Source organism: Pavona decussata, unplaced genomic scaffold (assembly GCF_977016875.1).
Source record: "Pavona decussata unplaced genomic scaffold, jaPavDecu1.1 SCAFFOLD_51, whole genome shotgun sequence".
Lineage (NCBI taxonomy): Eukaryota > Metazoa > Cnidaria > Anthozoa > Scleractinia > Agariciidae > Pavona > Pavona decussata.
In genome coordinates, this window is record NW_028145473.1 from 1,860,551 (window position 1) to 1,873,284 (window position 12,734).

Here is a 12,734-nt window from a genome sequence, read left to right on the forward strand (position 1 = left end):
TGATCCAACAGTTAACAGGATATTTGACAAAACCGGTATTGAGATACCATAAGATAATGGGAATAGAGAATCCGGGATATTGAGCACCGGATTTGAAATACAATGACCTTCAATCAAGGGGGTGTATCACATGTTTATTTATACATGCAGACCCCCCCCCCCCTCTCCCAACCCCTAGAAACACCTCTCGTAAGCGGATAGCTATTTTCACCCTTCTCACTCAAGCCATCGTTTGAAAAGCTTTCTCCTAAGCGACCGCTGCTCAAACTTTTTAAGAAGCGACCGCGACTACTTTTTAGGCCAGAAGTTGACTTTTGTTTTCGGTTTGTGGCACGCAACCACTGCTCAGATGTCACAAACACAGCACTGACAGCGAATGGCGCCTGAAAAAGGATGGCTAGATCTTTACATAAAAATATATTCTTATTCTGGATGAGAGCTTACTATTCTGCGAGAAATAGGCCAGTCCTGGCCAGGATCGCGCGATTTCAAATTTTTCTCCCTCTCCCGATCACTTTTCTAATTTGCATAATTTTGCCGTCGCTTTCCGCGCGTGATCTGAAGAGAACAGTAGGACTGCTCGCAGGCCACACTTGGTCCAACTTTTTTTAAATACCGTCGGAGAGTTCAGGAATCTGTTTTTATCCTTTACAATCGCGTTCAACTTCGGAAAGCTGGCTGAAATTTTTATTTACATACGTTCTTTAGTAATGACAGAAGCTGTTTGTTGCGATTTTTTTTAAAGGTTTAGCAATGGCGGAAAAGCAAAAATCTCGCGACGAGTTGTATGCAAATTGGTCTCTATGCGCATGTGCAGACGACATTGTACCTTTAAAAGCCACGTGACTCTTACTCTTAACTTTTAAGATTCGTACTCGAACATGCTAATCGCAGTTCATTGATCAAAAAATAAAATAATAAATTAAATTAAAAAATAAGGGATCACGAAGTTCCTTTTTTGGTTATAACCAATTTTTAAAAGCTAACTGATAAAGGATGTTTTTTAGCAGGTTAGACTGTTGCTATGGTGGCATATCATGTCGAGAAAACGACCGGAACTCGATCCCATTATTGTTGTATCAACTGATAAAGAGTGTAGTATTGATCCGTCAAAATGTAAAGTGCTGGAAAGTGCTGGAAACCAATGTCAGCCACCTGTTAAAAGCCAGGTTTTGGGTGACTACGGCTTGAGTCATAACTTTGTTTCTTTTCCCGTAAAATTAAAAACAGCAGTAGGTTAAACAAAAATGTACTGGGATGAGACTTTTGGTGTATGGACGGGTTTTAGTGACATGACAGGCAGACCATGATATGACACGTGAAGGGCCCCACGTGAAGAAAATTAGTGATACGCCCCAGGCGCGCGCGAACTCTGAGTCAATTTCCCAGGTGCCTATTCGGGTTCATTAGTAAACAAAATCTTGAAGTCAGCCCATTGCTTTGCAAACTCTCGCGTGTTGTTCTTGTCGCTTTGCAAGTAAAGGACCAAGAGTTTTAATGAAAATCACCAAAAGGGTGAACCAAACTATCTAATATTTCGAAATCGAACTGTTCGATTCACGGATTGTTTGTTTTGACGAAGACCTCTTTGCATACGGATGTGGTCATTGGTCAACATCGGCCCGCACCGGAGCGAGGGAATTCTTGTCAACATAAAGACGCTTTTCGTTTAGACATCGTTGTTTACTCTCGCTTACGAGACTGCAGAACTCAACTAGGACATGCTCTTGGTCACTCAGGACGCTTTAGTGCTCGCTAACGCCGGCTTGGAATGAATGGTGTCCTCGGAAATTCTTGACAAAAATGGACGACCAGACCTCCGATGGGGTTATAAGCGACGAGCAACCACACCATGCAGCAGTATGCAAAAAGGTGGGCAGTTTTATTTTTCTATGGCAGTCGAGGCAGGAATCTGGGAATTTAACTTGATGCTTTAAATAATTTATTTATCCAGTGGCTCGCCCTTGTAAAAAAAATAATATTTTTTTTCCTCGAGAAAGGAAGCCTCCACATGACTTTCATTTTCCGCTGGTCGACTTCCCGACTTGACTTTTGTCTCGCGTCCTGCAATCCATTTTTTTTTTGTTATAAAAGATTGGTCTTACATAGAACTGGGTAACTGACATTTCGTAGTTAAAGCATCATGTTGTTTTTAAAGGTGCCTGTACGTGGAATTCTTGAGCTGGCGTTATCCGAATTTCGTCAGAGAAACGCGTACCTTTGGTGGTTTCCACTCGAGAACCTTTGTGAATATTTCGGTTTCCAAGTTAAGATCGCGGATATTGAAATCTTCGATTCAATCGCGGTTGAGAAACGAAGAAAAATATGTAGTGACGCGTGTCGGTCTCGTCTTATAAATTTCCTAGTTTTTCTCTTTTCCTGTACGAACATTTTCAGTAACTTGAGGGCAATGGCTTGAGTGACTGCATTGGGCAATATACATCCATCTTGATGTGCCTTGACAGAGTTTACAGAAAGCACAGAACGCGATCTTCCTCGGTTGTTGCTTCAATATTTTTACCCAAAAGCGTTTAAAAAAATCTACACGAAGCTTGGTAGAATTCTTATCTCAGTTAATGTTTTCAGACCTGTTAATCTGCGTGTTGCAGTCGCCTAACATTAAGCTTTTTAATATTGAAATATGCTTTCATTCGTGCGCGCCATCATTTCATGTCGACGATACTCAAGTTATTGTTTTAGTTATCCATACTCAACCTTTCAAAGTGAGAAAATGAGCGTGTTAGATTAAATCGTTATCGGAAGTCAACTCCAGTGTGGATAAATCTGAAATAAACTTTCGCCTTTCTTTTGCAGTGTGGAAACCGAAATCTTTGTAGATCGTGAAAATGTTTCGAACTGGAAGAGGACTTATTTGGCAATTGCATTCCAATAAACTAATAAGGCGCGCGTTTAAATATCGATATTCAATTCCTGTAGCTAGAGTGATATTGTTTTAGGGGAAACCCATCTCTGAATGTCCCACTTTAATGCGCACTACATTTTACATCACGGCTTTTATTTTTTCTGGTTTATTAGAATTGGGATTAGGTCGTTATAATGTATTGATTTCACAACCACTGTGCTTTGTTGCTGTTGTCTGTTGAGATAATTGGACTGTTAACATCAGCAATATCTTCATTAATTGTGATTCCTTTGTTTTGGCTGGATTAGTTTCTAATGAAACCCTTGGGTTAATTAAATCAGTAATGTATACAACCTTGAATGAGTAATGTACGTTTATTAGGCTGCATTATTAGAATGCATGAATATTTAACATTAAAATATAATTAACAAATTTCTCTATGGTTTTGTGGCATTATGGTAATAATACAAGTGCAGCTTTGGCTGAAGAAGTATGTTACTAGGGATCACTAGTGAATACTGAATTCAAGACTGTGAGATCTATGGTAACACTGGTCAGTACTTTTCTCTGGTAGCCTGAAACTTTTGCCCTCCTTAAAATGCAAGGTGGAACCAGCACCAGCACTGGAGACTTTCAAAACAATCTAGTGTAGAATTGAGTACAACAGATTAATGAAACTTCCACAGCTTTGCGAACAAGTTGAGACTCCCACTTAGCAGCTTCTCAGAAACCTTCAGACTGCAGTCAAGCGTATCAGTCTGAAAAAGGGGACTAAAATGAAATGACTTTTGACTATAACACTATAATATTATTTTCCAAGAACTTTAGTTTTGGAACGTGTTTGTTCCCTGCTGATTTTGTGGAAACAAGATCTATGTAACCAAGTTTCTGACAGCTGTGAAATCAGCTTCTACCCAAGCTTTCACTAAATTAAGGTTTCCTAACTGTCTGAATTTCAAAGAAAATGGAAAGTATGTGTTTTTGACATTTCATTGTACTGTAACCTGCCAGTGTATCACAGTGTACGGTAACCCTTTCACCAAATGTGGAGAAGGAATAATGTATTCACTATTGAATTGATTATGAATGTGTTGAGTTGAACTCAGAGCAATCAGATGGGAGATCACACTACATGAATAATTATTGGCAAGGCTTGGACTTTTCTCCACTCATTTCTGATTAGTTTCAGAGTTCTTAGGGTCTCATGACATGGTACAGTACTGATATGATTTTCACACTGGTAGATGTATGGGTTCATTGCAGTTCTCTCCTGCGGCTTTGTATTTGTTTCCATGTCACCAATCCAAAATCTGATATCAGTTGAGTATGAGTCATTCTGGTGCAAGCTCACCTTAGGAGATGTACTGGATAGTGATTCACACACTGCTACAGCTGTACAGGTGTAAACCCACTCCAGTTGGTGTCATGTGATTAAACTGTTATGATGACTGTCTCAAATTCCTTTCAGTTTCAACTATTTTGTTGAAAAATGAAACAAGCACACTGGTACCGGAATAAAATCCTATTGGTATCTTGTAAACATTTCCTGTTAAATCGACTCTGTTACCCAAAATAACAGCTTGCAAACTGCTCTTTAGTGAAGTGCCACATCCTGCTGTCACTCGAAAGTTTTACCAGTTCTGCTGTGAAGGTTTTCAGACTGTTTTAAAGTTATTGACAGTTTTTTGACACATAAGAAACAACCTTTTAATAACTCTCATTCCCACTAAGCAGAATGCAGCAGCTATAAAAGGCAGTAACTGGACATTGTAATAAATAGTCATTTCACCTGGTTTGACCACATTAAAGTGTATATAATCCCTGTATTCATGCCGAAATCAGTAAAAAATTAGGTCTTCTGAGGTGCATTTAATAATAATAATAATAATGCTAAGGATTTCTATAGCGCCATATCCGTACGCTCATGGCGCTTTACAATAAGGGAAATTAAGTCATGCCTCCCTCTAGATGGCAGAATTCCTTTTGAATAGCTTTATTTTACCACTCTTTGACTGTGACCATATTATTTGTGGGTGAATTGCAGGCTCTACAAAACATAGTTGTGTAATTGTACATTTGTATATCTTACACTGCTCATTCATCTGCATCCGAAGCACTCAAGAGGAATGGTTGGAAGTCACTGCACTGTACAGTGTAGGATGGAACTTTGGGCTATTTAAATTATTTATAGGTAAATTTCTGCTATTTGATGGATCCCAGTCTCCAACTTCAATCAATGTTAACTTTCATAGTTACTACACCAGATCAAGAAGCAATATTCTTATATAGGTAGTACGTACTGAACTTAAAACATGGTGAAAACATAAGTTGCAAAACAGATTTTGAAAGTAAAACTGATCAACGTGTTTGCTGTTTGGGAGTGCAAGGAGGACATTAACAAAATTTCTCATCTTTAAGCATCTTAAGATGTAGTTGCTCTGACGTTAGCTGAAGGCCATTCCACAAACTACACGTACTGTACATGTATTACTCCAGTGTAGCAAAAGCTGTGTTAAAAAATCAGTGATTAGGCAGGGCAAATTTGTTTTATTTGTCTCTAAATTCCTAATAAATGCTGAATGGTATGCGTTACAAGTACTCCAGAGTTTCTTTGTTCGAAGTCTTAAACATTAACCTTGCTTGGAAAAACAAAACAAAACAAAACAAAAAACAGGAAAACCATAATCAATCACCTTGTCTCTTTAGCACTCATTCATTGATTAGCCCCTTTTTTTAAGTGTTTTCCACAGAAGAGAAAAAAAGAACGGGTCCCCTTTTTAAGTAATTTTTTTTTTGTTTTTCTGCTATCCAGTTTGCCATGCCTGCATTATTGTTAGTAGTTTTTGTTTTATTTGTCATGCATGCATGTATGTATGCATGTGTTGAAAATGACAGAAGTTTGCTTTCACTAGACTCAGTAAGTTCAGAGTCCACTGGATGGCAACAGTCACAGCTAGTATAAAACAATAATTATTAACCACAGCTGTGTCAGTGAAATGTTATACCAGCACAGTTGTGCTGTAAATACACGTATAAGTTACCGTATCCTGTTCTTTATTTCACAGCTGTGCTGTTATATCAAGTAAAAATTATTTGATAGCAAAACATTTGGGTCTTTCTGTCTTCTGACTTCTGACTGTTGCAAGAGTCACTGAAGCCGCAATTTTGGAATATTACCGAACTAAAGTTTCTCATGAGAAAAAAAAAAACTTGTCTTGAGATGCGTTTATCTGTGCCATGTTTATAACAACCCATGCCGCCAGTGGATGATTCCATCATACAGTACATGTTTGTTCACATTGTGTGAGCTGATTTGATTTGAAATAATTTTGTCTTCATTCTGTTCATTAATATGCTGTACAAAGTGGTTCTCATTAATTTTTTGAGCCTGTGGATGAAATCCGATAGTACATGTATGAGTATTCAAATTAAGTTACTGAGCAGAACTTTCCTGTGGTGCTGTTTATTAATATGCTGTACAAGGTGGTTCTAACCTGTGGATGAAATCCTATGGTGTGAGCATTTCAAACTAAGCTACTGAGCATTATTTTCTTGTGGTGCTGTTGATTAATATGCCATGCAGGGTAGCTCTTTAGAACTTTTATTAATAGTTGAGTCTGTGTATGAAATCCTCCCCATACCGAGACCATTCAGTAAAGGCTATACTGAGCAGAACTTTCCTGTGGTGCTGTCTATTGTACTACACAAAAGGGTTCTAACTTTTGATAGAGTGACAATTCAAATGAAGCTATTAAGGTTACCGTACACCTTTAGAGGTGTCTTGCGACCAAGCGATGTAGCACGTCGGGTTTAAACTGTAGATACCTAAACCCCGATATCAAATTAAAGCTTATAGAGCTGGCTATCAAACTGTACCAAGAATTTTGAAATAAAATGAATTGTCGAATTTTTGGCGCTGTTTTCTCGAATCAATTTTTTCACTTGAAGGGAATTTGTTCGTTTGCCTTCAAATTTGAACAGTACCTCATTCTGCAAATTTTGTCTTTAAAAATATTTTTTCTTTGAGGGCGATTTTTGTACAATCACTCCACATTTTTATAACCCTGTTTCGAAAATGTTCTGTAACTTTATTTCTGCAATTGAATATGCCAAAATGCAGACACTAGCACTTTGGGTCCGGAAACTGAGGAGCAAATTAAATTAGCGAAAAACAAAATTCACTTTGACTTGTAGCTTTCAGAAGGCGATTTGGACACTCGCATTTAGAAGTCGTGAAAAATTCGACAATTCATTTTATTTCAAAATTCTTGGTATACTGGTAGTTTGATAGCCAGCTCTGTAAGTTTTAATTTGACATAGAGGTTTAGCTATCTACAGTTTAAACCGGATGCGCTACATCGCTTGGACGCAAGACACCTCTAAAGGTATACGGTAACCTTAAGCAGTATTTTCTTGTCAGTGATGCTGTTCATAATAATATCATGCTAATTGAGTCTGTGGATGAAATCCTATATACAGGTAGTGTGACTATTCAATGAAGCCTACTGAGCAGAACTTACCTGTGGTGCTGTTTATTGCACTGCACAAAAGGGTTCTAACTTTTTAGTCTGTGGATGAAATCCTATAGGGTACTACTGAGCGGAACGTTTTAACCTGTGGTGCTGTTTGTTGTGCAACGTAAAGGATTCCACCTTTTGGGTCTGTGGATTAAAATCTTATACAGGTCTGGACCATGGACAAAATTTTGAAGCCTGCGTTTTATTGTCTTAAGAGCTCTATAATTGCAGTGTCGATGAATTGTTCCGGGTATTAAGGTGATGTAAACTCAGTCATCAAAGATTGGAATCAAAAGCCATATGATGTATAAAACTTTACATGGGCAGACTCTTGAATACTATACTGGAAAACTAGATTGGTGTTTATAGAGATGAAGTGACGTCTTATTGGTTAAGGAATGCTGAAATTAAACTCGCTCTGGCTCTTGCAGAGCCCAGTAGTGATTATGCAAAGAAAAAGTTTCTCTTACAGTGGAGCCAGCCTATCTTCTAAACTGCAATTGCCAACATCACTGAATGATTTCATAATCAAAGTGGTATGTCATGGCATCCTTGAAAAGCAGCTTTTAATATGAAATAGTATTTTAATTTTATTGAATACATTTGGTTGGTTATCCATTAAGTTACATGTAGCTATTATTTTGGTCAATTTGTTTGTTTTCTCACATTAAATAATTAAATAGGAATAGAAAAATAGGAATCACCGTTTCCAACCTGACTACAGTGTACCTAGTCTCTGTGTTTTAAAGTATGGTTTGTTGGTCATGCATCTTTGCTGAGCTTGCCAACGATATATGGTGGGTGCTAATGGCCACCCCACAGGATTTTTGGTGGGATGGTGCTGTCTGGTTTCTGCACACCTTTACCCTGTTTCAAACTAAAATAATGATTATTAAAAATTTATCACTGTAAAAATTTTGTTTAATACAGCTGTACCCATTTTCAGACAAGTCATATAAAAATATAGGGTCTACAATCCATACCATTAGTTCTTTACAGTCAACCCAGGTCACGCGTGAACGATATTTTTGAAATTTGAACGGAGTTTTGAAATTTACATGTCAGTTTTGAAAATCGCCAACGAGATTTCAGAGTTCCCGTATAAATTTCCCTAGCTTATTGACGGTGTAAACCTATGAATTTTTCTTTACACTGCAAAATTGAATATTTCAAGAATAACAATTGTTTCCCAAGTATTTTGAATCTTTTTTTTTTTTTTTTTTCAGTTAATGCGTCTTTTTCGGAACGATTTCCAGAGAAATGTCCAACATTCCATTCACACGTCGGACATTACAAAGAGAAATTCGAATGTTCATTTCATTCTTGGAAATACTGTTCACGCGCGACCTGGGTTGACTGTAAGTCTTAGTTACAAGTCCCTTTCTTCAGTTTTCAAATACCTTGGCCCATGCTCTCCTTTAATGCATTTAAAGCAAAGCTAAAAAATCATGATTCTTTGGTGAGCTATCATACACTGTAGCTGCTTTCACAGATATTTTTGTTTGTTTTACACATGGTTTCCTTGTAAAGCAGTTGCATTATAATTTCTTTTATTGATAGTTTAGTATGTTTATTAGTTAGGCAGTGAGATGTATATATTAGTCGATTTTACTCATTTTTAACTTGTGAATGCGTGCATGCACAATGAACAAGTTATCGTAATGTCGGGAAATGTCACTCGGTCTGTGGATCTGTCATAAACTTTCATGTATGCACAATGAGCAAGTTATCATAATGTGGGGGAAATGTCACTCAATCAATCGGTTGGTCGATTTGTTTTAAAATTTCATGCATGCACAATGAACGAGTTATTATAATGTGGGGAAAATGTCACTTGGTCGCTGGTCTTAAACTTTCAAATGTGGAGTACTCTCACTGCTTGCTTTAGGTTCTGTCCTCCTTCAATTATAAAAATTCATGTTTTTTGGAGTTCGAAATTAACTAAAGAACACTTGACCAATGTATAAAATCTTCATACATTTATATTTTGGTGAGGAAAGTGCACTGTTGAATGCCACTCAAGGAGATCAAGATGGTCATCCAAGTCAACAGGGATTTCACGCAAAATGGAGACAGAAAATACGATGGGAAAATGTCTGAGGGTGTTCTGTGCTCATTTGCTTATTCTTCTTTGGCAGTCCAAAGTCATTTGGCTGTTAAAATTGTTGCGCCACGGGTGCTAGATAGTTAGACAACCTAAACATGTAATAAATACAAAAATTAATCAGTGCATTGGAAAGTGTACACGTGTGGCGCAGTGATGTGGTGTGTGGTCATTGAAACTGAAGGTTTGCTGAGGGTCCCGGTTTGAACCTTCATACGGCAGTGTACATGTCAAAAGCCTTTAGAAGCCAACCACTCAAAAGGCCCCAAAGAATTTTCAAAATTTAAACTTTCTTAAAACTTCTTAAATACAATTTATATTTTGAGTCCTGGGCCAACCTAACAGAATGCAAACAATGTTTTTACCTTTCAGGTTACACTTCATTCCCGCATGTCGTCCACAAATTGTTAGTTTTAACATAGTTTGATCCGAGTACTGCATTATGTTTACCACTTTTCCCTTCTGCATTCATGAGTTGTCTCACAGGAGCCTTTGATAATTTTAATATTGATTTACAAGTAAAATTTTACTGCAATACTGTACCTGAAGAAAACACAGTGTTTTTTCCTTCACCCGTTTTGAGGCCTTCAGATTTCAGACTTAAAAAAAAGTTAAAATCTATACCCAGGCAGAAACAGCTCAATACCCCACAAAGACCTATTTAAACTTATATAAAAGAGCCTCCCACGCAGACGTCCTTAGGGGTTCGTCACGCGTTTCCTCAAGGACGTCTGCGTGGGAGGTTAACCCCCCACCCCCTCCCACCCTCCCAGAACCAAAACAACCCTGCATTTATAACTCCTACTGTCAATGTATGTCACAGTCTGTAAGGTACAGTTTAAACTGATAAACTTGAGATCTTGAGATCTAGCTTTAGATTTTGGGAACTTACTAGAGGTCAGCATCCCTTGGGTGTAGCGTTGGGTGTGGGCTTCAATTACAGGCTACCTTTGTGGGTAAATAAGTTGCTCTCAACATAGCAGAAACCCCTGTTATTTTCATACAGGGTCAAGTATTAAACACTAAGATAATTATGTGAAAGCAGTGTTTTATTTTTGTGCAGATGGAGAGACTTATCCATATGATGCAAGATGAAAAGTCTGGAGTGCTCATCAGAACAGTGAAGGGTTTTATGTCCAAGATTCCTAGTGTGTTTACAGGTGATCAAAATAAATTATGATATCAAATGAATTTTAATTGAATTTTTATCAAGCATTTAATGAACTATTAACTGTAATAAATGACATGAAAGAAACACAGTAATAAAATTGTATTACATGATCGTTTTCTGCTCTTGCACAAGGAAGAGAGGGTCTTGTATTTGTGGTACAGTACAGCTTATTTCTTCGGCTTTTATACTGTAAGAAGTGCAATGCCCAGAAAAATCCATAAATTTATTGGTTTTCAGGGAAATAATTTTATGATTTGAAATAATTCAGCCCCCACCCTCCTCTGTGATAAGCCTCCAAAGAATTACAGAGCTCTCATGGTATCGCATTGGTACCAGCTGCTCGGATGAGCCCAGATGGACCAGTAGAAATTGAGCCTCACTTGCCAGAATCTGTTATGAAAATCCTTAACAAATAAATCTCAAGAGAATTAGCATTGCCTTAAGTTAACATTGCTTGCTAATTTGTCCTTTTTTAGGCAGTGATCTTGTTGACTGGGTCATGACTAACCTTTCAATAGAAGACAGAGGTATGTGTATGTGGGACTGTTAACTGAAGAACAAAGTGTCATTTTGTGAATTCATACTGTAGAGATTAATCAAGGAGAAGTTCTTCAAAATGGCTCTTGCCATGTTTATTCAATCTCAAATGTTTTATGTACACTGTATCGGTAGTAAACATGACCGCGGGGGGGGGGGGGGGTTATTTTAGTTCGGAATTAATTACCTTACAGTGAGCATAAATACTACACTCTGTCAAGCACTTGTCGTTAGGTTGAAATGGAAGGACAGATCAATTTCCTACATCTGGGGCCCAGTTTTTCAAAGCCCGATTAAGCTAATCCTGGGTTAACGTGAACTTTGAGTGGAGCTACCAATCAATAAAAATTATTCCAGAAGATTTTTGCCCGGGCTAAGTTTTGATTAAGACTGTTTTTTTTTTTTGTTTTGGCCATTAGCTTAAAACTAGCTTTTAAAAACATTTTTAAGGAGCAAGATGAAAACCTCGATTAATGTTTAATCATGGATTCGCATTAATCGGTTTCAAACGGGCCCTGGTGTCTCCAGCCTTTTCAAACCAGTGATGACACCCTCTGTATGTGCAAAACTGAAAACAATCAATGAAGGATAACTTATAATTTCTTTTATCATTAGCTTAAAATTAGCTTTTAAAAACATTTTTAACAAGCGAGATGAAAACCTCCTTAAACTTTTAATCGGCTTTCGAACAACCAGGCCCTGGGCCATTTTTCCAATTCTGCAAAATATGCCAACTGGCCAGATTTAAAGACTTCCCTGGTTTTTCCCACAGGTGCTGCGGTTCATTTAGCTTCTCTTCTTGCTGCTTATGGATATATTTTTTCCATTGCTGATCACCATTTAATGGTTAAAGATGATGCTTCGTATTACAGATTTCAGGTGTGTCTCACAAGTTTATTCAAGTTTCAATGTTTTTCAAAAATTCAAAAATTTGGCCAAAAAAGAGAGACTGGCCCGCAGGTAGCAAGAGCTAATCTAGGCGGTCCAGACACACAACTGTTTAAGGATAAAATTAATATTATTACAGTTATTACAATCAAAGACAGAACAAATGGAATTTAGGAGTGGTGAAGAAGTCACAAGTAAAATTAACAAAAAACAAAAATTAACAAGTTACAACTAATAATATTAAAAAATACTAATAATAACTAATATTGGTGAGACCTATTTTCTGTAGTATAATAGGTGTTTCAATATAGTCATTTTCATTTACCCAAAAATTGAGGAGAAGCCGGCGAATTTCTCCTTTGAATTCGTTCTTAGGTAAATCTCTTATACAGCTGTACGATGCAGTATCTCATTCCACAGTCCTACGCCAAAATTATGTCTCACTTGATACAAGAGAACACAATCATGAACTTCAACAGCGTGGAAAAGAGCTTAAAATTATTAGCTGCAATAGTCTTCAAAATCACATATTTGACTTGATTTGGTATAGCAAATGTCAACCAATCCCTGCTGAAAACATAGTATTTCCAAAATTGTACCTGCAAAATGCAACACCACCAAACTGTAATTCAAAAAAGCCCCTGGCTTGAAAAA

At 37.4% G+C, this 12,734-nt stretch overlaps 1 protein-coding gene and 1 long non-coding RNA gene across 2 annotated transcripts in view; both read left to right on the plus strand.

The window, feature by feature from the left end:
- The first annotated feature begins 1,404 nt into the window (after nucleotides 1-1,404).
- LOC146481031 (regulator of G-protein signaling 7-like) overlaps nucleotides 1,405-12,734 on the plus strand; it is a 36,749-nt gene continuing 25,419 nt past the window's right edge. The window contains exons 1-4 of the mRNA XM_085108748.1: nucleotides 1,405-1,872; nucleotides 10,548-10,644; nucleotides 11,132-11,182; nucleotides 11,965-12,071. Of these exons, the coding sequence (XP_084964874.1) occupies nucleotides 1,804-1,872; nucleotides 10,548-10,644; nucleotides 11,132-11,182; nucleotides 11,965-12,071 (324 nt within the window). The 5' untranslated portion in view covers nucleotides 1,405-1,803. The remainder of the gene's footprint in view (nucleotides 1,873-10,547; nucleotides 10,645-11,131; nucleotides 11,183-11,964; nucleotides 12,072-12,734) is intronic.
- On the plus strand, nucleotides 7,316-9,321 carry LOC146481032 (uncharacterized). The gene is made up of 2 exons (XR_014864530.1): nucleotides 7,316-8,378; nucleotides 8,744-9,321. It is a non-coding gene; the product is annotated as an uncharacterized LOC146481032 (long non-coding RNA).